We start from the raw sequence: 24134 nt of genomic DNA on the forward strand, positions 1-24134 counted from the left end.
TCCCGGGTTCCAGCAATTCTCCTGCCTCAGCCTCCCGAGTAGCTGGGATTACAGGCATTTGCCACCACAACCAGCTAATTTTTTGTATTTTTAGTAGAGATGGGGTTTCCCGATGTTGGCCAAGCTGGTTTCAAACTCCTGACCTCAGGTGATCCACCTGCCTCAGCCTCCCAAAGTGTTGGGATTACAGGCGTGAGCCATCACGCCTGGCCCAGACCCTGAGTCTTAAACACACCCATAAGGAGCCAGGAGCGGCTGTCCCAGAGCCGCTGGGTGCTGGGAGCATCTGGGTGCCAGAAAGCAAGGAAGGGTGCAGAAGTAGTCAGGCGCATCACAAGGGCAGGAGCCCTGGCAGGGCAGCGTGAGTACTGAAAGGGGATGGCAACGGACCCAGCCGGACACACCCGTGGACAAACAGGCGAGCAGCGAGCACGGGGGAAAACTCTCCCGTTCAAGGACGCAGGCAGTGGATCAGAATTTGACAGCAGATAGACACGTTTGGCTATTAAGACTAAGGGGAGAAGGTGAGGTTTTCTAGTCTCAAAGTCTCCCCCCAGCAAAACGTTATCAGCCGGGGAGATCCCTTTGACAAGGATGGAGCAAGCTCCCAAGGCAAGGGAGGAAACCAGCGCTGCACCCAGACGGCGACGTCCACCAGGGAGGATGTGGCAGGACGCGGCAGACCCCGCAGGTGTGCACAAACAGGCAGTCTGAAGTCATCCCCGTCCTGGCATCCAGGACAGGCAGCAGCTGGCGGAGGCTGACCCCTGAGCCACAGCCGTGGCCCCCAAAAGGGGAAAGAGCGGAGATTTACTCCCAGCCTAAATTATTCACAAGGAAAGGGAATGTGGCTCTTTAACAAGCCATCGCTTTATGAAGCAAGGTTAACAATTTCACTTGATTCAGTGGAATATTATGAACTCTCTGGGGCCCATTTGAGGACTTCTACTTCAGGCGCAAGGTGACGATTCAGCACTTTTCACATTATTTAGAGAATAAAATTAACCCTCGCAGGCCCGGGCTGCCGCCTGTCCCCACTGGATCTGGCCGGCTCAGCGCTTTCCCATATATAATTACAAGCTGCTATCCATCATGCGGGCGCCGCGGCGCGGACAAACGGAAAGGCAGCAGTAAGCACTTCCACTAATAGAAGCAGGACCTAAACATCACTTTGATATTTTCATTTAAATGGAAACATTTTACAATAATCAGCCATGGCCTCCATGGGGATCCTGCCACTGCCCCCACAGGGTCTGGGGCTGCCCTGGCCAGGCCCTACCTCCCTGGAGGGGACTCCCTGCCAGGTTTCAGGTTGGCCCTGGCAGCAGGAGGAGCTGAGGGCTGGCTCCTCCTGGGCAGTGGCTGTGAGGACTGAGGATGAGGGAGAGGATGCTGGGAAGGGCCCGGCCCACCACAGAGCACTGTGCACAGGAAGGCGTGTGTGGCCCAGCTTCTACAGCACCCCACAGGGGAACCCAGCAAGGGAGGGGCAGGAGAGCCTAGGGTCTGGTGTCCTTGCGGTGGGCTGGGAAAGGGTTCTTGGGGTGCCTGGTGTTCTCGACTTCACGGGGATTGCAGACCCTGAGGCAGCGCCAGCACTCAGAAGTGTGAGGATCCAGGGGCAGTGAGCCATGGCTGCAGGCCCCAGGGCTCCCTCTCAAGATGCCAGGGACAAGGAGATCTCCAGGTCCCCCAACTCGGGCCCCTCCCCACCCTCAGCCACCAGCCCTAGGCCAGGTGCAGGAGCCCCCAGGCAGGGAGAGAAACAGGCATGAGAGGCTGGGGGAGAGGGGGTCTGTACCTGGGACCAGGCCCACTGGGGATGCTGAGGCTACATGGCTTGGGGCGGGGAGTCCTGGTGAAGCCAGGAGGACAGGTTGAGGCAGAGGGGAGGAGCTGGGTCCACTGCTGGGAATTTCCCAGAGAGCCTCCGCCTCCACAATGCAGGAGTCAGTCACGCCCCCAGGAAGAGGGGAGCCAGAGCCATCAGCTGCAGGTGACCCTTGCAGCCCAGGTCCCCGATTCCCCACCCAGCAGTCGTGCCCCACAATGAGCTCCAGTGCCAGCTCACCCCAGCCTCGCCAGCCACAGCTCAGGCGGCCCCCTCGGCTCTGCCCGGCCCACCCCTCTGCCCCAGACTGGGTGGGAGTGTCCCATCCACCCGCAGCCTTCCTGTGGAGGCTGCCGGGCCCCTGGCCTCCAATATCCCCTTCACCACACTGCAATCCCCAACAACATTCCAGGAGCTGCTCCGGCCCAGCCGCCACACCCCTACCATGGGGGGGCCAGCTTCCAGGCTACCCGTGCTGCACCTGTAAGTCTAGGTCCTCTGCACCTCACCTTCCCACAGTTCAAACCCCACCCTGTGCTGGTGCTGTGCAACCCCGGGAAAGTTGCTGGACCTCTCTCAGTCACCTGTGAGGTGGACGTGATGACACTGACCACCTCAGGGCTGCAGAAGGGCCATCCAGCCACGGCAGGCACCCAGGAGTGAACAGAGGACGACCAAACCACAGGAACCCCGCCCACTCGAGCCCCCACGGACCCCTCACCTTTGCACCCAGGGGGCAGTAGCCTTTGAGGAAGTCGCTGCAGACCTCAGCCTTGCGGGACACGTACACGTGGCTGTAGGGACAGTTGCTGTTGCTGCAGATGCCCTTCAGGAAGTAGGAGCACACCGGCATCTGCGGGAAGGGCCAGCAGTGAGGGCCAGCAGGCGGCCACCCTCCAGGGCCCACAGATGGTGGCTGGGGACCCTCCTACAGCCCCGCTCGAGAGAGAAATGGACACGACGGCACCAGCAGGCAGGAAGGGCAGCCACCAGGACCCGCGGGGCAGGGAGGCTGCTGCTCAGAAGTGGGCCCCGGCCTTCCCAGGTGAGCCACACCCCTGCCCTCACTCTGTCCAGAGGAGGCATGGAGCAGCCCTGTGGCTCAGCCTCAGGGGCACCCTCCTCTGAGTCCCTCACCTGTTCTGAGCCTGCCCACCATCCAGGGCAAGATGGCAGCCAGGGCTCCCAACCACTAGCCTGTGGTCAGGGCTACCCTTGGAGCCTCTCAGGCCATGGGGACCAGTGTCTAGGTGGGAAGACAAGCCACAGGCCAGCACCCAACAGAGGACTCTCCAGGCACCTGACCTGTGGGCCACAGGCCGTGTCCCTGGGCTCTAGGTGGGCAGGAGCCACCTGAAAGCAGGCCTGGTGTGGCACTGGCTGCAGGCCAGCACCGTGGAGGCTGAGGCTGTCAGCAGGAGGGGTCCAGCAGCATCCTCCTCCCCAGCACAGGGCCGCTGGCCACAGTCAGTGCTTGTTATCACCACGGGGTTGGGAGAGGGAAGCAATGCAACTTTCCTCCCATTTGGGGGAACCTCAGGCCTGAGGAGCAATGGCTGGGCTAGGGCCACCCAGGGAGGGAAGCAGGGGGTCTCTTGCCGTCTCCAGGAGACATCTCCCTGCCCCTTGTGGACCACCACAGGCTCCTCCTGGGCTGCCTGGGTGTCCAGAACAAAGATGTCACCATCTGGCCTCAGCATGGAGCCCCCACAGAGCCCCTGCCAGCACCCCGGGGTCTCCAGCCTTGCCCCAGGCTATTCCCGCTCCCCTCCCAGGGCCTTGCTCCCTCCTGGGTCAGACTACCCTCCCGGCTCCTTCTACCCCCGTCCCCCTCCCCTTTCCAGCCTGCTCAGAGCTGCTGGGGCCTGAGGAGCCCTGGGGGATCTGGGCAGATCCAGAGGCTTTAAAAAGTCACTTTTCTGGGGCAAGGTTGGGGATAGGAGAGGAACTTGTCTAAGGCCAAGGAGGGAAGAAGGGGACTAGAGCCAGCGGCCAGGGCTGAGAGGGAGGGAGGGAAAAGGCAAAGAAACAAAGGGTGATTTAACGAGCAGGAGTTTATTTCTAATTGTCTTTTAACTGCAGCCGCAGAGGGGAGAGGGGCTAGGGCCGTTTGGGGCTGGCGGTGGTGGGCTGTAGACAATTCCCTTAATGTGGTTTTTGATATAGAGCCCAAATTAGCTCTAATAAAAAGGGATGATAAAGCCAACTCTACAGCAAACGGAGCTCCTCCTGGCTGTCAGAGCGGGGCTGTTATCAAGAGGAAACTGCATTCTCATTTCAATTAACCTTGTTTGCACCCCGCCACGTCCACACAAATAACAATAACATTAATTCAGGGCACTGGTGCGGGGCGTCCACATTAGACAGCTTGGAATGTGCTCCGGCTTTGGAGCTGGGAGCTAATGAACCCGAAACTCGACGTGAATTTCCAAATTGCTCACAACAGAGTTCCGAAGCTCTATTAGGGAGAAAAATGCTGATTCTTTTCAAGTTCCTCAAGGGGAAAAGCTGTTGCGGCAGCAGCACCCCTGCCCAACACCGCCTCCCTCATCCGAGGCAGCCCTCACTCCACTCGCATGCTGTAGTCACACCGTGGCTGAGTCCAGGGCACAAGAGCTACATGTGTCCCCGCCAGCACTGACCCCAACCCCAGCCCTGGGGCGCTCTTGCTTCTTCCCAGCAGGGGATCCCCACCTTGGCTCAAAGCAAGTCTGTGGGGTTTTAGGCGGGGACAACTGCATGCGCCAGGAGTCCAGCTGTTTCCCCTCCAGCCCCTACCTCCTGCCTTCTGCCCAGGCAGCCTCCCCACCCAGCCCCTCACATACAGCTTCCCTGGTCCTGCCAACCCCAGTCTGAAGAGGCCCTGAGGCCTCAGCCCTGGGTCCACAGGGGCACCTGTGGGACCGCCTTCCCCTGGGCATGTGTAAGGGGGGCCTGGGGATCTGGTGAGGCCTGGTGCTGTCAGGAGAAGGGAAAAGAGACCCCTGTGCATGGTGAGCGGGGACCCTATCAGTGCTGCTTTCCTGGGATGAGGCAGCCCAGCTGCAAAACCTGCAGTGGGGTAGAGGCGGTACAGCAGACTCTAAGGACGCCAGGGCAGGGATCTGCATGTCCCAAGCCCAGGGAAAGCTGTGGGCACCATCTGCCCAGAGGCCAGGCAGCCGAGGCCCCAGAGAAAGGTGCACGGGAACAGGGCCACTAGCGCTGCACTCACCTTCTCCTTGGACACATGGTGGGAGAAGGGGCAGGTCCCATCCGTTTTCTTGCAGGTGCCCCGGACAAACCTGCAGCACCAGGAGAAAAGGGTGTGAGGAAGGGCCAGCAGGGACCACGGGCAGGGCCCAGCACAGAACCTCCCCCAGGCGAGGGCAGGAGGGCACCTGGTGCACACGGCCACCTTCTCAGGGTCATGGATGTAAGGGCAGCGCTCGCCACGGTTGCACCTGCCGAAGCGGTTATAGTACATGCAGTACTCCTTCCTCTTCTCCCTCCGCTGCCGTGCCTGCCGGATGATGGCCAGGCTGCGCTGCACGGCCCGGCTGCAGACAGCGAGAGAGGTGCGTGAGCCCGAAGGCAAGCAGGGAGCCCCGCCCACTGCCCCGCCCGAAGGCAGTACCTGGCCAGGGAACGGCTACAGCTGCCTGCAGGATCCAGCCGGCCTGTCGGGGAGAGAGGCACGGGTCATAGCAGGCCACAGCCTTGCCTGCAGGCCCTTTCCCTGCTAACCCCCTTAGTCAAGGCCCTCAGGGGTCCCAGCCCTCAGCTCAGGCAAAGCCTCCCTCCAGGGAACTGCCCAGAGCTCCCCTCCCCACAGTGACGCCCTGGGCCCTGCCAGGCCCCTCTGGGGACACAGCACCTGAGAGTGGGGAGCTGCTGGGCCCTGTGTCTGGCTCTTCTCCAGGGCAGGGTCCAGGAAGGGTTCCTATCCCTGCCCTCAGAGCCAGCAAAGCCAGGCAGCACCCTCGGAGGGCCTGGCCACGTGGGCTAGAGCCGCCCACCTGTCCCTGCGGCCTCCCTGGTCAGGCTCCCCAGGGCCACACTCTGCTGGCCGGAAGCCCCCTGCTGGCGTCCTCATGTCCCTGGGTGCCCATCCTGGGCCGAGGCAGTGACTGGCCAGTGGACACTGCTCCTGGCTCTCTCCTCAGCCCCTGCCACCCAGGAAGCTGCCCTGGAAACAGAACAGCTGCTAACAGCAGCACCTCCCTCTGCCAGAGCCTGGGCTGGGGCTTATGGGGGACCTGCAGGGTCACTTAGACCAGGGCGTGAATATGGCCCATGGGGCACACATGGTCTAGCCTTTTAGGAGCAAGAACGGTTTCTGATTTTTAGAGGACTGTAAAACTAAAGAAATGCAGCAGAGAAGGTGTGGCGACAAAGCCCGCTCGGTGGAGGCATCTGCCCGGCTGCCCACTGCAGCTGTGGGCTCCTGGGGGAAGGGCACCTGTCCCTGAGGCCCTGGGCTGGCCCTAGCAGATCCTGGCTAGTTCCTGTTACTCTAAATTTTAGAGGTGCCTCATCAGATACTCCTCAAAACCCTGAGCATAAGGACCACCCCAGCCTTTCCGAAACTGCACACCATGGCCTGAGAGGGCGGCAGTGGCAGGAAAGGAATGGACTTTGGGACTGCACATGGCCGAGTGCTGTGAGGCCTCAGAGCCAAGGGGATGAGGCGGGGAGGGGATGCTACCTGGAGGAGGAGGGTCTGCTCCAGTGACACAGTCCTGCCTGCCTTCTACAGACAGAGGTCACCCAGGATCATGGGGTGGGCAGGGCAGGGCGAGCCTGCTGAGGGCGGCTTTCCCGGGTTCCTCAAATACGCACATGATCCTGCCCAGACCAGATCCAATTTCCTCCAGGGCAAATGCTGAAATGGACACTGCAGTTAAGAGGCAGAGGTGACATCACTCAGAAATTCTGGGGACCTGAGGTGGCGACAAAGCCATCCTACTTTAAAAAGGGATGTCCCAAAGCTGCCCATTCCCAAGTAGCCAGCCCTGCCCCACTCTGAGCACTGGAGAGCAGCCTCGTCCTCACTCCCCAGATGGCCCAGCAGCCGCAGGCTCCACCTGAGGACCCAAGCCTACTGCCCCTTTGCACCCTCAGGCTGGAGCCCCCCCCCCACTCCTCGCTTTGTGCTTTGCATCCAGCCCAGTGCTCCCTGGCTGGGGTCAATGGTGCTGCTGCCCTTCGCCCTCAGGGACCCTGCCTACTGTTCCCACTCTCAGACCATCTCAAGCTTCAAAAGGGCAGCTCCAGAGCTGAGTGGCAAGTGAGCCCTGCGGGTGCAGAAGCAGGAGCTAGTAATGGAGCCTGGGGGCAGGAAAGGAGGCACTGAGGAAAGTAGAAACCTGGGGGGTGTGGGGAGGCCAAGGGCAAAGGGAGGGTGATGAGGGTCTTGGTGCGGGGGGGACCAATGCGGGGGGAGGGAGCTCAGGGCAGCCCCTGTTCTCAGGCTGGGACCCTTGTCCCCGGGTGGGCAGCAGGGTCCCGTCCAGGTAGCACGGGCATGCCCTCGCACCTGCCAGACTGTGTGGTGAGGGAGGCGGCAATGCGGCGGCCTGTCGGCACTGCTGGTTCCCAGGCTCTCGTCCAGGCTGCCGCTAACACTGTGACGCCATCTGCTCCCAGCCAGGGACACGCGGGCATCACAAGCCCGCCTGGCACGTGACAGGGTGCAGCGGGGGGGGGGGGGGGGGAGTACTTCCCTTTCCACTTTGTGCTATTTAAAAAACATGCCAGTGTGTTGGCCAGGCGCGGTGGCTCATGCCTGTAATCCCAGCACTTTGGGAGGCCGAGGCAGGCAGATCACCTGAGGTCCAGAGTTCGAAACCAACCATGACCAACATGGAGAAATCCCGTCTCTACTGAAAATAAAAAATTAGCTGGGTGTGGTGGCACATGTCTGTAATCCCAGCTGCTCCGGAGGCTGAGGCAGAATGGCTTGAACCCGGGAGGCGGAGGTTGCTGTGAGCCGAGATCGTGCCATTGCACTCCAGCCTGGGCTACAAGAGCGAAACTCCGTCTCAAAAAAAAAAAAATTCCCAGTGTGAGGCTCACGACAGGAGTTCTGACAAAAACAGGAGGCACTTTTTCAAATGCTTTGCAGTGTTAAAAAATGCACATAAAACAGGTGGCTGGAAAAGAGGCAGGCGCTGCCTGAGAGGTGCTAAAAAGTTCAACTGAATAACCCCCAACAACTCAACAGCAGAAGGCGCCGTGCATTCCAGAGAACTTTCACTTCCCCGGGATCTTCCCAGAATAGACACGGCTCCCGCCAGCCCCGCCCCCGCTCGGTGCCCCAGTGCCGGCTCTGGGCCAGGCTCCTCTGGGCACCGCTGGATGTCAGGCCCTGTAAGGCAAGCGGGGTGGGGCCCTGCAGTCAGAGGTTCCTCAGCACCTCCAGTCCCTGCTCCAGCCAGCACCCACTGGACAGCTGCTGCCCGGCCCAAGGGACAATATCCATGATGAGCGGCACACATAGGCAGCCCCAATTCCCAGCCCAGCCCTCTCCCAGGAAGTCAGGCAGGGCCGCGCCAAGCCCTGGTCTGCTCACAGCGTGCCCACCAGGTCCTCCAGGACACGTCCGTCTTTTACATGGGAACTGCACCCTTGGGAAAAGGCGGCCAGCGGCAGAGGGCACCCCAGGAGAGGCAATGTGGGGTGGGGGCTCTCAGGGCCTATGTCACCCCAGGGAGGGAGGGCAGGTGACGAGCAGGGGAGGTGCAGAGGCCAGACGTGCCAGGAACACGCAGCAGCTGGCCCGCAGCAGGGAGGGCCACAACCACAGGTGCCTGGGGGCTTGGGGGACACAGAACAAGCCAAGGCCAGCCCTGTGGCCAGAGTCTGGGGCCTCTGCCCCATCACAGGGACCGTCAGGCTCTTGGTGGCCATATATGGGCCATGTTCATTGGGGGCCTACACAGGAGTATGTGGGGAGGGGCCCTGGAGCTCAGCCCTTCAGGCGGCAGGTGGGCTGGGGAGGGAGGGCTCGGCTTCATGGAGTGGGGAAGCTGGGGGTAGAAGCCACGCTGTCCTCTGCCGTCAGGGGCCCAGAGCCCGGGGGGCTCAGCCAGGACAACCACCCTCACCCCTTCCAAGAGGCTGCACTTTCTTGTTGAAATCAAATTTCTGCTGACACCAAGAGAGGAAATTTCTTTCTTTAATTATTATTCCTCTTCAGTGGGCTGGTCAGCGGTATCCCACAGCTGGGAGCCATCTACCTTCCTCATGGCGAGGCGGGGCTGGTGGGGGCCCAGGCAGCTGGAGCTGTGGCCTCAGCTGTCGACCCAAAGGGCGGGCACGGCCTCACTGGGCTCTGCAGAGCCCCAGGACTGCCACAGTCGCCACCAAGGCTGGCCAGCAGGACACCAGAGGCCACAGCCCCACCTGATGGAAGGTGGGGCCTCCCCAGGGGCAGAGGTGGGAGGAAGGAGGCCCCAGGACCCCTGCCTGCCACCGGCCTCTGTGCACCAGACCCTCCTTGCTTGGGTTGCTGAGGCCGAATGAGGGAGCTCTGGGTTGCTGCTGGTGCAGGGGTGAGATGCGCCCCAGAAGGGCTGGGGGAACCAGACTGGCTCTCTGATGGCTCTGGGGCAAGGGAAGGGCCAGCAGAGGCAGGGGCCAGTCAGCAAGGGTGGCCAGGACAGACCATTCACAGTGTGGTGATGTCAGGGTCTCTGCGCTCGCCGGGGCTCTGCCATGTGTGTAAATGGCAAAATCTGCGGAGCTCAGCACTTGGCACCGAGGGGGAGACGCAGGAGCGCCGCAGCCTCCCAGGGAGGAGTGTGGCAGCCCCTTCTTCCCCTCCCCACTGCTGAGCAGGCCAAGGCTATACACTCCCTCCTTCCCAAAGCTCAGACCCTGGGCCGTTCGGTGGTGGGCACCGTGTCTGAAGGGGCCAAGTGCAAACCTGCTGCCTGCCTGCTGCCGGGCACAGGCATCTCATGGACACTGGGAGGGATGGGAGGAGCCGGGGTGGCAGGTGCACCTCCCCCAACAGGCCCACCCAGCCCAACACAAGTGGGCCACAGGATCCCGGCGACCCAAGGACCCCGGTGCAGGGAGACGGACCCAAGCCACAAGCCCTTCCACGGGTCCCACAGATGCACGGTACGGGGAGAGTCCCAAGGACACACCGTGACCTGGGGTGAAGAGGTGGGGCCAGCCTTGGCACTGTGCAGGGAGTGGGATGCAGCTGCTGTAGTGGGGGCCACTCCCTGAGTGGGTGGGTCCCTGGGATGGACTCTGGCTCTGGAAAGCGCAGCAGGCATCCCCTCCCTGGCTCCGGCTTCCACAGAGCAGGGCAGGGCCTGCAGACTGACTGCCAGGAGCAGCCTCAGCTGCCTATCCTGGCCGCCTGGGGCTCTCGGGGACGTCGGGACATCATGGTCTCCATGGCTGCTGTCTTGGCCACTTAACCATCAACCTTAGTCAATGCTATTATCATGACTACCAGGAGTTTTCTGAATGCGGGTGCAGCGGTGCCAGGCAGCCCCCGCCTGCTCCCAACCCATCTCATCTCCCTGCTGGCTGTGCACGGGGTCCTGCAGTGTCTCACACCCCCGCACGCTCCCGCCCAGGCCTCTGCATGGTCACCTAGGGATGCTCTTGCTGCTTCTGTCCCTTCTGAGCTCCCCTCAGTTTTCAGCTCATGAGAAAGGCCTCCCTGACCGCCTGACTGGACACGAGTCTAGGAATCTACGCCTGTGGGCCCTAGGAATCTTCACGCGTGCTCAGCCCGCGCCTCCCCCTGCACTAGGGATGTCAGAGGCAGCATCCGTGGGAGGTGCAGGGCACCCTCCCACCCAGGCAGGCAGGTGAGGGCTCGGGGCACCCTTCCCTGGGCAGAGGGATCAGCCCAGATGCTCTGCCCACTGCCTTCAGGACCAGAGAGGAAAGCCAGTGCCAGGACTGTGCCTGCAGGGTCAGTGCTCTCAGGACAGTGCCAGCCAACGTGGGGCTTGGCCTCTGCCAAGGAGGCCCGGGGGGGAAGGTGGGACCACCCGGCATGAGCAGAGAGGCCCGGGGGGAAGGTGGGACCACCCGGCATGAGCAGAGAGGCCCGGGGGGAAGGTGGGACCACCCGGCATGAGCAGAGAGGCACCTCATGGCTTTGCCCCTGGGGGGTCAAGCGCGATGTCCTCAGAGCGCCTGTCACCGGCCCCGGGAGCTCCACTGCTCAGGCTCCCTGTTGGCCCCCATGGCTGGTGGTGGGTGCATGGCCGCGGGCACCTGGGACCTGCCGTGCCAGAGACTAGCTAGGGGCTTATACTTCACTGAGGGAATGACTGTTGGAGATGAGCCCCAGGCCCCTGCCCTCCATGACACAACCAGCTGTGTGTAGGGCCCCACATGCCACGAAGCTCCGGAGTCAGAGGGACAGAGGTAACCAGAGAAGGCCCTGCTGGGTGACAGGAGGGCCTGTCCCCGAACCCACGGCAGCATCCCCCAGGGGCGGAGCCTCACCAAGGCCCCCATGTTCTCAGCCAGCTCTTGCACTGAGCACCTGAGGTGTAGCAGAGATGAGGCCACACACACAAATCACACCGCCCAGTCTCTCAAGGTACGGGTGGGGAAGCGGAGGCACACACAGGAGTGACACAGTGCCCAGGAAGGGACCCAGAGCTTCTCACCAGATCCTCAGCAAGTGAGGACTTATTCCCACCCAGTTCACCAGGCCCCCTCAGCCCCAGCCACCAGCCTGCAGGCATGGTCAGGGGCACTGGCCAGCCACAGTGTGGCTCAGAGCCCTGTGAGGCGGGTGCCAGGGCCCCCATGCTGCTGCCAGCGACCCTGCCCGGGAAACAGCCTGGAAGCCCTGGAGCCCAGAGATGAACACTGGGAACACAGCCAGGCAGGGTGGCCAGGGAGGCTGGCTTCCAGGGAAGGACGCTTCCCGCCTCTCCTCTGACCCCCGCAGACCCTGCCCTCGGAGGCCACCTCCTCCAGGGCTGAACCTGTTCTCCCTCTAGACCCCAGGCAGGTCGGGGAGCCAGCAGGGCCCAGCCTCTGCAATCCCAACACCGCTTGCAATCTCCCCCACCCTTTTTTTTTTTTTTGATGGACAAGAAGGGGTAAAATTGGACTGAAACCAAAATATTTTTCTAGTTAATTTGTAGGATAAGCGAATCCAAAGCGTTTCCTTCTCCTGAGTCTGTTTCCCTGGGCTGGGAGGGCGCGAGGTGGCGGCGCCGGCTGCCTCCAGGCACAGTTGTCAAGGCGTCGCCAATGCGATTACGGGCACCGCGGCCCCAGGTGTGCGCTCGCCCGGGCGTGTTTACCGTACCTCATCCTTTTTCCAAAAGCGAAACACGGTGCTTGTGAGCAACTCTCCCCTACCCCACAGAAAATCAGGGGCCGCGCAGTCACACGAACCGGGCACACTCCAGAGCCCTTCCCGGGGGATGCCAGAGAAAGGCCTCCTGGCACCCTCCATTCTCTGGCTGCCCTGTCAGTCTCACTAGGGACGGCTAAGAAGGCGCTGGGTGTATGGAAGAGTGAAATTAACTCCCAGGCTGGGAGGTGACCCACTTGGGAAGTGCTTGTTTGGACTGGCTCCCCAGGAGCATGAGGCCCCTGACCTCCCCCCTAAGACGGGCGCGAGCCAAGGCCCAGAGTAGCCACAGCATGTTGGAGGTTAGGGGTCTGGCCTGCAGTGCCCACCACACACTGGCCGGACGGTGTCACCTCCCAGCGCCCGCCCTCACCTCTCACCTGTGCGGAGAAGCGGCCTGCTGCCCGCGTCGCCAGGCTGGCCGGAGGTCTTGGAGAGTTTGTTGGCAGATACTTTGTACAGGACCCCTCCGATGCAGCGGTACCCTTTGCTCCGCCACCGAGGGGAGCCCGGTTGGGCTTTCCCACCCCCGCTGGCAATTGGACGCAGGCGGTTCAGCACCAGGGACCTGCAGAGACAGGAAATGCCCATCAAACCTGGCCCCAGGACAAACTACAGCTCTGATGGTCAGTGCTAGAGGCTGAGCCTCTGTCCCCGAGGGGACAGGGAGCAGCACCTGCGGTGGGCACACACTCCGGCTGCGATGACCACGGGCCACTGGCCCAGCTGCCAAGAGACTTCTGTCCCCCTCTGGCCCCCGACCCCCACCTCAGGGACACTTTGGCCGTCATCAGGGAACACTGACAAGGAGTCCCTGGAAGTGGCGCCCCCGACCCCACCCATGGGGCTGGGAGCTCCTGAGCCCCTAAGAGCCACAGTGAGGGAGCAGCGTCCTCCAGTGCACACTCTCCCGTGGATAAAACCACCCGCCCTGGCCAACTGGCTGTGCACTGCGGGGTAAGGGTCCCTGGGGCTGCAGGGCAGAGGGGCTGCAAGGTGTCCACGTGCTGGTGAGAAGCACACCTGGCCCTTGGTACCTGGGCTGAGGCTCCCTTGAGTCTGCTTCAAGGCTGGGACTATTTCTTCCAAAGTGGCCCCGGCACACACCACCCTAGCCTTCAGGACCACAGACACCATAGAGTCAGCTCCACCTTGTCCTGCCTCCCCTTCATCCACAGCTCAGAGAGCCCTGCACTGAGAGTGCACAGCAACAGCCTCACAGACCCCTGGCCAGGCAGGTTGAGGGATATGCAAGTCCAAGGGCTGAAGAGGCCGTGACAGCCCCTGGAGTTAGCTGAGCAGATGACCCTGGCTAGAGGAGGAGACCTAGGCCAACAGACCCTGAGCCCGGGCAGCCCCCACTCCTGCCAGATACTCCACAGCCTCCGGGAAGCCAAGGGGCAGAGTAAGACAGGAGGGGCCTGAGCTGCACTCCAGAGGCACCTCCCTGCAGCTGCCAGCCACACCCACAGCCCTGCGGACCCGCGGGCAAGCAGCCCCCAAGGTGGGGCGCTCAGGGCTTGACATAGGCCTCTGCAGGGCACGGGGCTGCCAGGGTGCATTTCAGCAGTGATTAGCTCATGCAAATTGAGCTTCATTCCACTTGGGCTCACAGTCTGCTTAGGATGCCATGACCCCTGAGGTGGATACCGTGCCCCCAGCAAATCTGGGCAGCAAATGTGGGCAAGACGTTTTTGGGCAGCCATGGATACACAGGCGGCAAAGGGACCAGTCAAGTGGGAGGCGAGGGCGGGCAGCTCAGGCCTGGCACAGGGCTGTGCCCCTGCTCTACGCTCTCCATGCCACACTGGTCCCCATGGCCCTGTAGCTGCACAGGCCTCTGCTGTGGAATACCCGAGCCCCCCAACTCTGCCACAGCTGCAGGAGACCCTTTTCCAGCTGGTCTGGGCCAGGGTGGGGTGCCCCCTAGACTCAGACCGATAGCAAGCACGAAGGTGGGGCTCACTTGTCTGGCTGGGTGGGGCAGGTGCAGGGGGACGGCAGCATATCCGTCAAAGCTACCCACGAGGAGCCAACAGACCTGGTGGTCCTGGGGACGGAGCAGCCCCGCTGTCGGGTTCAGCCGCCATCCCCACCACTCAGCCCCACAACCCCTCCGGGCCTCGGTCCCTCTGCCTGCAAGCTGGGGTAATTCTCAGCAGCCGGGGGCCTCCAAGGGCCCATTAGAGAGAATGGGAGCAGAGAGAGCCTGGCGCCGGGGATTGGAGCTGCAGTGTAAGTACAAGCACTGCGGCCAGAGCACTTAACCCAGTTTCCTTTAATTAAAATTCTAGTTCACAAACACCAATCTTGGCGGGAAAGAGCCCACCAAGTGGCCTGGCAGTGCTAAGTGGTCTGCTGGCCCCACCTCCCACCCATCCTGTCTGCGCCCTGCACACTCCAACTGCTCCCCAACCCCTGGCCGGGCACTGTCTGGGCCAGAAGGGTGGAGGGCAGGCATCCTGCCCGCCAGACTCAGACCTCCAGGCTCTCATCAGATCCTGGGGTCCCGGTGCAGCCCTGGCCTCCGGGTGCCTGCAGGCCCAGCAGGTGCATGGCCCATACCTTCAGCTTACCCTGGCACAAGGCCTGGAGGGAGGGCCAGGCCAGGCAGAACCTCCTGCACCAGCCTCTCGGTTGGAGAACCCCGTCAGTCCCGGGGGCTCACAGGCAGGTTCTGACCTTCCACAAGAGCTACAGCCACTGTCTAGGGGACACTCAGCTTGACCCCAAATCCCACAGTCAGGCTGAATCCAGGGCCCTGCACCAGCTCCACAGTACCCACAGGCCTGAGGAGTCTCACCGCCCACAGCCAGCTGCTCCTTCATACGCCAGCCCAGGGGCGGCATTGGGAGGGTGAGGGGGCTGGTGGCCAGGGTGCACCCCCAACTGCAGCACCAGCCACTCACAGAGCCTCTGGCCATCATGCAACTGGGGCCAGAGCTAACTGTGGTCCTTGCCCCAGAAAGGCCGCTCAGGGCCAGCCTGGACTTGCTCCCGGGAGCCCCCAGCTCCCTGCCTCCCCACAGGCTCCAGTGAATAGATGGTAAGGCTGCACTCTCGCAGGAAGCACCCACTCCTGCATGCCCGACCCTACCCACAGCACAGGATGCGTTCAACGCCGGCCGCCACAAAGCAGGAGGCACACGCAGGCAGCAGAGCCAACCCAGCTCCGCCTGGGTCCAGCCAGGACGCCCTCAGGGGATGGCTGGGAGGGAGGCCCAGAACCCAGGCACGTGAGGACTCACCTGTGGGAGTGTCCCCCTGACTGAGGCTCACATGGGGACGGGCCACCACCCACTGACTGTGCAGCTCTCCAAAGGCACCTGGAGGGAGGGCGAGGCCCGGGCCTGCAGCACCTGCTCCCCTCCCCCAGGGGCAGCCACAACTGGCCAGGCCCAGGGAAGGGCCAGTGGGGCAGAGGCAGCAGGGCCTCTGGGGGTCAGGAGGCACTGGAAGCTTCCAGGACCACCCCACCCACCAGGGCTGCCCCTCAGCTCTGTCTCAGGAGCTTGGTCTGGCCATGCCCTTGCTCATTGTTTTTTTTATTTTTATATTTTGAGACGGAGTTTCGCTCTTGTGGCCCAGGCTAGAGTGCAATGGTGTGATCTCGGCTCACTGCAACCTCCGCCCCCTGGGTTCAAGAGATTCTCCTGCCTCAGCCTCCAGAGTGTCTGGGATTACAGGCGTGCGCCAACACGCCTGGCTAATTTTTGTATTTTTAGTAGAGATGGGGTTTCACCCCATTGGCCAAGCTGGTCTTGCACTCCTGACCTCAGGTGGTCCACCTGCCTTGGCCTCCCAAAGTGCTGGGATTACAGGTGTGAGCCACTGCGCCCGGCCGCCCCCGCTCATTCTTATGGATGAACACGAACAATTAGCTTGTCCCCTTCTCCTCCCTCCTAAAAAACACCACTTACTAGAGTGTGAGAGCACCCAGAGAACGTTCGTGGATCTGGGTGGAATGGAGACGCCGCAGCCCCCGCCGAGCTGTCCCGGGCTCTGTGCCCGCTCTTCATGCTTGGGAATGTTTCCAGCCCCCCACTGCCCACAACCGCCTCGGAGCCCAAGGCCTCCTGGGAATGGGGGAGGGTGCTTCCCCGTGCTCAGCACACCTAGCCCAGCAGCCTCATTCCGAGAAGCTGAATCCTGGGAAGATGCTGTGGCAGAACCTCGGGCCTGCGCAGGTTGGCGGGCGACGGAGAGTTGTCTGGGGTTGCCCTCACCCCTGCCCTTGCCCTGGCTGCCTGGCTGGCTTTGGAACCTGCAGCAGGAGGGTGCTGGGAGGGTGTGGGGTGAGGACCTTGTAGCTTTTCATGGCCGTGGGTGTCACAGCACTCCAGTAAATTGTGACCCTAATGGAGAGGACGGCCTTTGGAAACGAACTGCATTGAGAAAGGGGATGAAATTAATGAGATAATAGCAGGGCCAAGGACCCGGAGTGTGCGTCTGCCCTCACGGCAAGGCTCTGTAATTCCTTTTCTGCAACGGGAGCTGCAGATCTAAAGGCCTCTCCCATCCGTCCGGCAGGCCCACGCTGCCAGGAGATTTCATTAACGCTGGAAAATAGGAAAGGTATTAAGCGTGGATAATGAAGGCCAGGGAGGGAACACTGCCTTAAGATAGTCTTCTTTCTCGCCTTTGTAATGGGAGGCATGAACTTTCCCTTCAAATCCATTTCTAATCCATTTGAAATACTACAGCAAATTATCTTTCCTTCAGCCCGAAAGCGGCCAGCCAATTTACTCCGAATAGAAGTGACAATGCCCCAGGATTTATCACCATAACCTTGACTACACCAGGGCGAGGCTGGGCCTCCCCTCTCCCCCCTGGGGGGGCACAAAGGCCAGGAGGGGGAGATAACATTTTAAATGAAAAGCAGCGGTAATGGGGAGAAAGACACACACACCACAAAAGTAGGTGTATGAAGAAGCTGTCTGCAGTACTGCTTTAGGAGTAGCCGGAAACTTCCAGGCCAGAGGCTGTCCAGGCTGGCGAGGGGCACCGCGGGCGCCCAGAGGGCTGAGTCCAGGCCCTGCTGTCTCTGACAGCCCCCGTCCTGCCTCAGCCTGGGCCCCGTGGTCTTGCTGAGTGCTGCCAGCACCGCCAGGCACAGGGAGCAACAGTGGGGGCCAGGTGGACCTCTGACCCTCGACCCTCGACCCTCAGGGATTCCTCTCGCCTGTCCCCCAGAATTCAGTGGTGCTGGGGGCCTGGGCAAGATGGAAGAGAAGTTTGCTCTGAGGTCCTGGTTTTCCTAAAAACCCAAGGGCAAAGCTGGTGCATCCCCTGCCGGCATCCACAAGGCATGCCCACGCACAGCCTGCCAGGTGCCAGGCCTCCAGGCCTGCAAGCCCCGGCCTGGGCCACTGCCGCCGAGTGGTCAAAGCAAGGACTTTGAGGACCAACCCTAGACACCCACGCTCTACCCACTTCCTGAGGGCACTGCCCATGGCAGGTCAGAGCAGCCCCCTTGCCATGTCGCATGTGCCGTGCGGGTTGAGAGGGGCCTCACCCCAGGCCGCGTCATTGCTCCTGGGCACAGATGCGCACACACACGTGGACCAGATCAGTGGCCTCGCAGTCAGGGCAGTGCATGCACATCAAGCAGACCCTGTGCACTGCCTGCCCCCAGGGTGACAGCCTCAGCACTTGCGCTCCCAGCAGAAGCCCCAGCTCAGCAGAAACACATTTGACAAACCAACGCAGCTCCTTGGGCAAGCCCAGCCCTCTGAGCACCTGGGCCCTTTCAGGCCCTGCTCCCTGCCATGGGCGCTGCCTGCGGTGTCTCCATGCCATGGGACCCAGCTCCGAGACCGATCAGAAACTGCTGGGCCTGGCAGTGTGACTGGCACACTGGCATGGTGGGAAGGCTGAGGGAGGGGCCTGCTCTCTTGACTCAGGCACAGGCGGTGAGCAGGGACTGGGGGAGGCTCCTTCCACCCGAGAGGCCCGGAGAGCAGCCCGGTCCCCAGGATGCCCTGGCCGGACACACACTGGTGGCACCAAAGGTCCAGGCCGCAGCCAGGCAGCTTTTCAGCCCGGAAGCCGTGTCTTCCGACTGCCTAGTACCAGAGCACCTTCAGACACAGGCTGCCCAGGACACCCTCCCTGAGGCTCTGTGGCATGTTCCACAGGGGGGTCTTCCAAGGCCTCGGGTCATGTGGCCAGGGCTTCGAGGCCTAGGCCAGACTGCAGGCAGCCCTGGGGAGGCCGGGCTTCTCCGGAGCATCCTCCCAACCCAGCTCCCAGGCCCAGTGGTGTGACCAGTGGCTGCACAAAGGCTGACACAGACCACAGTGGGACCACAGACCCTCATCTGGAGGAGAGCCGCTGACAGGAACCAGGGGCTCCTTCCCCACAGCAGCCCCTCAGCATCTTTCCCTCCCCACCCTCCCAAAGTTCCCATGCCAGCCTCAGTGACATCCCACCCCACGTGAGCCCCTGAGAACTCCATGAGGTTGTGTCTGTGCTTGAGGAGACCTGGGAATAGACAAGTGACCAGGAGCAGGGGAGGCGAGGCCAGCAGAGGGGAGAGTCGCTCCCAGACCCTCCAGACTTGCCAGTGGCTCCGCAGCAGGGAGGGCTGGGGTTTGAAGTTTTCTTCTAGGCCAGGCGCAGTGGCTCAAGCCTGTAATCCCAGCACTCTGGGAGGCCGAGACGGGCGATCACGAGGTCAGGAGATCGAGACCATCCTGGCCAACACTGTGAAACCCCGTCTCTACTAAAAATACAAAAAACTAGCGGGGCGAGGTGGCGGGCGCCTGTAGTCCCAGCTGCTCTGGAGGCTGAGGCGGGAGAATGGCCTAAACCCGGGAGGCGGAGCTTGCCGTGAGCTGAGATCCGGCCACTGCACTCCAGCCTGGGCGACAGAGCGAGACTCCGTCTCAAAAAAAAAAAGAAAAAGAAGTTTTCTTCTTGCCAAGCGCCACCACAGGGTGGAGCCGGTGAGCGGACATGAGACCCTGGAAGGGAAACTGAAGGCCGAGAGGGACGGTGGGGACCCTCCAGGACCCTCATGTTGTCACCCCGCACCTCCTGCTGCTGCCAATCCAGCTCCAGTCTTGTCTGTTACACACAAGCCAGCCCCAGCCGGCCTTCCTGCTCCCACAGCCAGGCCCCGCAGCCAGTGTCGGTCGGCAGTTCTCCCCATGAGGGGCCTCATCAGCCTCCACTCGGACCCCCTGCCCAGGGCCCTCAGCCTCACCACTGACAGAAGCCTCACTTCGAGACAATGTCCAGACCCTGCACATGCCACGCAGAGCCCCAGGCCTGCACAGAGCCAGCTGGGTCTCCACCCTAGTTCACAGCTGACAGCGGGGCTGCACCCACCCCACCCTGCAGGTTGGTTTGAACACTGCACATCTGATCAAGTCCCTGTCAAGACCCTGTAGTGGGTCCCCTTGTTCTCAAGATGACCAAGTCAGAAGGTCCTGCGGGGCCAGGCACTCAGGTCCTGCTGGCCACAGCTCCCATGCAGCCTCCCTCCAGCCTAGAACTCCTGTTCCCCTGGGAAGTTCTGGTTTCTGGAAAGCACCATGCTCCCTCCTGGCACCAGATCTTTGCACATGCTGTCCCTCCGTCCAGATCCCAGGGCAGGCCTGAGGCCAAGTGCAGATGTCACACTACTGGGGAAGCTGAGCACAGGGGCTGTATCTGCAGAGACCACTGCTGCGCCCCTGGCCCTGCGGATGTGCCGGGCACGCAGGGGGCTCTGTAAATGTGTGTTGCGAGAACACACTCAAGTGTGTGTCACCGTGGGGCTCCCAGGACCTCTTAGGAGGAGCGTGGGGTGGGGAAGGGTCAGGAGGCCCTGGTCAGTTACAGACATTCAGGAAGGAGACCTGTGGCAGGGAGGTGGCTGCCACGGCTTGGTCAGCATATGCAGGGAGTGGGCTCAGGCAGCAAGGGCCAGGCGCTGGGAATGCGGGCTGGGGCAAGATGGGCTCTCTGAGAACCAAGGGAGAAGCGGGGCTCAAGGAGGGAGGCAGGGTCAGAACACATGCCCTGAGGGCTCCGAGAAGGGCCAGGCTGTCCCTGTCTCCCCAGGATGATGACCAGGCTGCTACGGAGGGGACACGGGGACGTGCAACATGCAGACGTGGAAAGAACCTCGGGGGCACAAGTATGATGACGGCAGGAGAGGTCAAGGGCTGAGCGAGGTCTTGGCCTGGCCCTTGTAGCCTGAAGAGGCAGGACCACAGGAGCAGGCACTGGGCCACGGGGACACGACCTCAGGGCCTCCTCGGCTGGGGTTGTGTCCTTGTGTGGGCCGGGGACCCAGCAGCCCCCTGCCAGGTCGCCCAGGCCAGTGGCGACATGCAGTAGACAGGCAGGCCAGCTGGGACACAGAGAAAACAACCAGGGAAGCATTTTTCAGGAAATGGAGCACAATTTTTCGAAGCTTGGAGCCCGAGCAGGGAGTGCAAAGTCAGCAGAAGAGGAGCGGCCGGGGGAGGCGGCGCCGCAGCGAATCCCCAAGTAGGTCAGGCAGAGCCGCGCCGTGACAGGCACTAAACTGCTTAAGTGGGGCTTTCCACTGGAAACGCTGACGCCCCCATCACAGTGCTGGCTCGGGAGGCGAGCATGAATGTGCGCCCATGGGTGTGCGCGTGTGGGGCTGGCTGGAAGCCTCCCTCCCGGCTTCTCCTGGTGCTGAGCCGCTGTGGCCCCCACGTGGGTTGACCAGGCTACATGGGGCCCTCACCTGGAGAGGCCCAGCCCCGCCAGGCTGGGCAGTGCAGGAGAGGTGGGTCTGCTGGACAGGCACTCACAGAGTGTCCTGGGTTCTGGAGGAGGAAGAGTCCCTCGGGAGAGGCCCAAGCTGGGCCTGCAGGGCGGGCGTGCAGGCCAGAGCAGAGGCGCACGGTAGCGGTGCTAGGCGGGCTCCCGGCTCCTGGACTCTGCCCCCTCGACCTCATGGGCAGGGCTAAGTGTCCAAAGGCCCGTGGCTGCCAGGGCTGAAATCTGACTATGTAGTGGCCACGCAGACCTCACGATGGCTACGGCCACCTGATCGTACAGAAAGGGCCCTCTTCTAACTTACTCCTCACAAGTCGGGCCCCGTCCTCCAAACCCCAGACCCAGACCACGGGGCCCTCACCAGCTCCTGGGGCAGTAGCTGCTGTTCAGCAGGGGCTCCGGCGCCATGGCCAGATGGGCTCTCCAGTCTCCCTCTGTCACCCACACAGCATCTACGTCCCAGTACGCGGCCTGCAGAGACCGGCCAGCTGCTCAGTTTTCCAGGACACACCTCCAGCAGGCAGGCAGGGTTATAGGCCTGGGAGCTCAGACCCCTGCACCAGAGGCCAGAGGCGCCATGAGGGGAAAGAGCTATGTAGCCTTGGGGAGAGCAGCCTTGTTTGGGGACCCCATGAGGACAGGGACAGCCTTGAGTGCGGTTGGTCCAGCTGGGCCCCTGGGCTGGCTCGTGGAGCGGAGGCTCTGCTGTGCCACCTGAGGACCTCCTCACCGGGCACTGCTCCTTCCGAGGGCCACCCCTGCCCCGTCTCACTCCAGTAATGAATAAGAAGGATTTGGGGGCGCCTCTGCAGCCTGGCTGGGTGGCAGGGGGCAGTACTAATTACACTGCCTCCGTTACAAACGCCGTGGTCCATTATGAGGGGCTGGGACTATTTTATGTATTTTATGTGCTCACATCTATGCAATTGGTATTTCGATCAATGGATGCATTACAAGCTTTCCCTTTAAGAGCCTAATAAACAACAAGATGGAAAGTAAAATTCTCCATAAAATGACACTTTTAAAAATCCATTTCAGCTGAAGCTACTGGTGTTTTGTATGTCAGCTGCAAAAAACAAGAATTAGTGGGACTTCACAGCCCCGCTCTGGAGTGCCGAGTTCAGCTCGTCCGGCAGAGGCACCGGGAGGCCAGGTGCAGCCGTCCTTGGCGGGTCCACGACCCTTTGCACCTGTGCCACCCTTTGAGCTGGGTCATCGGCCCAGGACCCACTCTGCCTGTGCCAGCTACTGAGGGGCAGGCTGGCCAGGAATCCTGCCCAGGACCTCAAGGGCCCCTCAGGTCACTGCTGTCTAAAGGAGACCCACAGCAGACATCCCCCGACTCCCAGACTCTGGGACAGCCCCTCCGAAGACCACACAGCCAATCCGGCTCTGCTCCCTGGAAAGGGGGTAACTTCAGCAAACTTCGTGCGGCCCTCCCAAGGACAGCGGTACCTGCAAAAACCACGGAAAACCCACAATAAAAACCCACTCACTTCAGGGGGTAACCAGAACCGATTATGAAGCAAAGATGTGTGAAAACCAAAAGCCTTGCAAGACACCAGCAAACACCAGTTGGAACACACAAAGAAGAAAAGCCAGAAAAACTATAAAGTAACTTAGGAAAACTTCTACAGCAGGTGTGCCTGGCCAGCATGTGGAATTTATGGAGCATGGGTCTCCCGGGTGCTGAGAACAGGAGGGACGTAGGCGGGGCCGGGGATCTGAGGTGCTTGTATGTGTGGCTGAAATCAAAAGAAGAAGAAAATGCAAATCTATGATTTGGAGGCTGGTTCCCTGGTGAGGTCGAGCACCCGATCCAGTGTTTCTAAGGTGATCTGGAAGACTAAGCCTTCCGGAATAACGAAGGGCACAGACAAGTGGGTCAACAGTGAGGATGGAGAGTCTGGGAACAGCCCATACATCTGCTCACCCGAGTGACGTGGGCACCCCACACCTGAGTGGGTCAGGGCCTCATTTCAATACATGTGTCTCCATGGGGAGACAAAAAGACTTTGGCCCCTACCTCAGACCACAAGTAAAAATTAATTCAAGAAGCCTCAGGCTTAAAATGTAAAAGCTAAAATAGCCAAGCTTCTAGAAGAAAACATGAATGTGGGGTAGACAAATATTTCTTAAACAGGACACAAAGAGCACTACTCATAAAAGGCTGAAAACCCGACGCCGTGGAAGAGCAGGCCCTCGGCTGTAAGCAGACGTGTGGGGCGGAAGACATCCACACAAAAACGAACTCCCACAGATCAGCCAAAAGGCAAATCACACACAAACAGGCCAACACCCAAAGAGGCCCTTTACAGAAGGGCACCTCCACGAGACCTGAGTGAAGAAAAAGATGCCCAGCAATGCCAGCCAGAGGGATGGGCATGAGGCTCCACACCCCCCAGCACGGCGGGGCCTGCGAATCCTGGCAAGGCCACGGGCCAGCCGCAACGCTCACATGCTGCTGCTGGCAGGCTGGGACAGCTATGTGGGATATGCTCTGGCCTCAGCTTCCAAAGCTCAGCGTCCATCACCCTCTGAGGCAGCAACTCCACAGAAACAAGGGCTACCAGGCACCCAGAGACACGCCCAAGACAGCAGCTTCGTAACTGGCAAGGATGGGAGAGAGCCCAGATACCCACCCATCAACCGCAAGATGGACACACATGGTGTATCCGTATCACAGACCACCACACAGCAGGGAAAAACAACGCGCTCCCGCCACGCGTGGCACTGCAGCAGAGTGACAAACGTGGGCGCCTACGACTGCCTGGCTGTTTCATAGAATGCTCTGCACTGGGTGGCTTCGACAACAGAAACACACTTTCTCACAAGGCTGGGGCGCCACACTGAGGTGCTGGCAAGGTTGCTTTCCGGTGGGATCTCCCTTCCTGGCTTGCACTGTCCTCCCATGGCTTTTCCTCTGGGCATGTGCCCCTGGTGGCACTTTTTATTCTTGTAAGGACATTAGTCCTAGTGGCTCAGGGCCAAACATGTATAATCCCATTTAACCTCAATTACCTGTTTGAGGACCCCATCCCCAAATGCAGTCACATTGGGGGTTAGGGTTTCAATCTGTGAATTTGGTGGGGGACACAATTCAGTCCATGAAAAGTGATGAACAAAAGAAATCAGACACAGAACGGCATCCGCTACATGACCCCACCATCACGAAGCTCACACACAGAACAGCACTGCTCCACGACCCCATCGCCACGAAGCTCAGAC

The 24134-nt window shown here is 61.2% G+C and overlaps 1 protein-coding gene across 1 annotated transcript in view; it reads right to left on the reverse strand.

Annotated features, from left to right (window-relative positions):
• ZC3H3 (zinc finger CCCH-type containing 3) overlaps positions 1–24134 on the reverse strand; it is a 101308-nt gene that overhangs the window by 25302 nt on the left and 51872 nt on the right. Inside the window, exons 7-11 of the mRNA XM_023228039.3 lie at positions 12545–12732; positions 5448–5490; positions 5212–5370; positions 5046–5115; positions 2553–2684 (exon numbers count right to left, since the gene is read on the reverse strand). Coding sequence (XP_023083807.1) covers positions 2553–2684; positions 5046–5115; positions 5212–5370; positions 5448–5490; positions 12545–12732 — 592 coding nt within the window. The remainder of the gene's footprint in view (positions 1–2552; positions 2685–5045; positions 5116–5211; positions 5371–5447; positions 5491–12544; positions 12733–24134) is intronic.

Source organism: Piliocolobus tephrosceles, chromosome 7, assembly GCF_002776525.5.
Source record: "Piliocolobus tephrosceles isolate RC106 chromosome 7, ASM277652v3, whole genome shotgun sequence".
Classification (NCBI taxonomy): Eukaryota; Metazoa; Chordata; class Mammalia; order Primates; family Cercopithecidae; genus Piliocolobus; species Piliocolobus tephrosceles.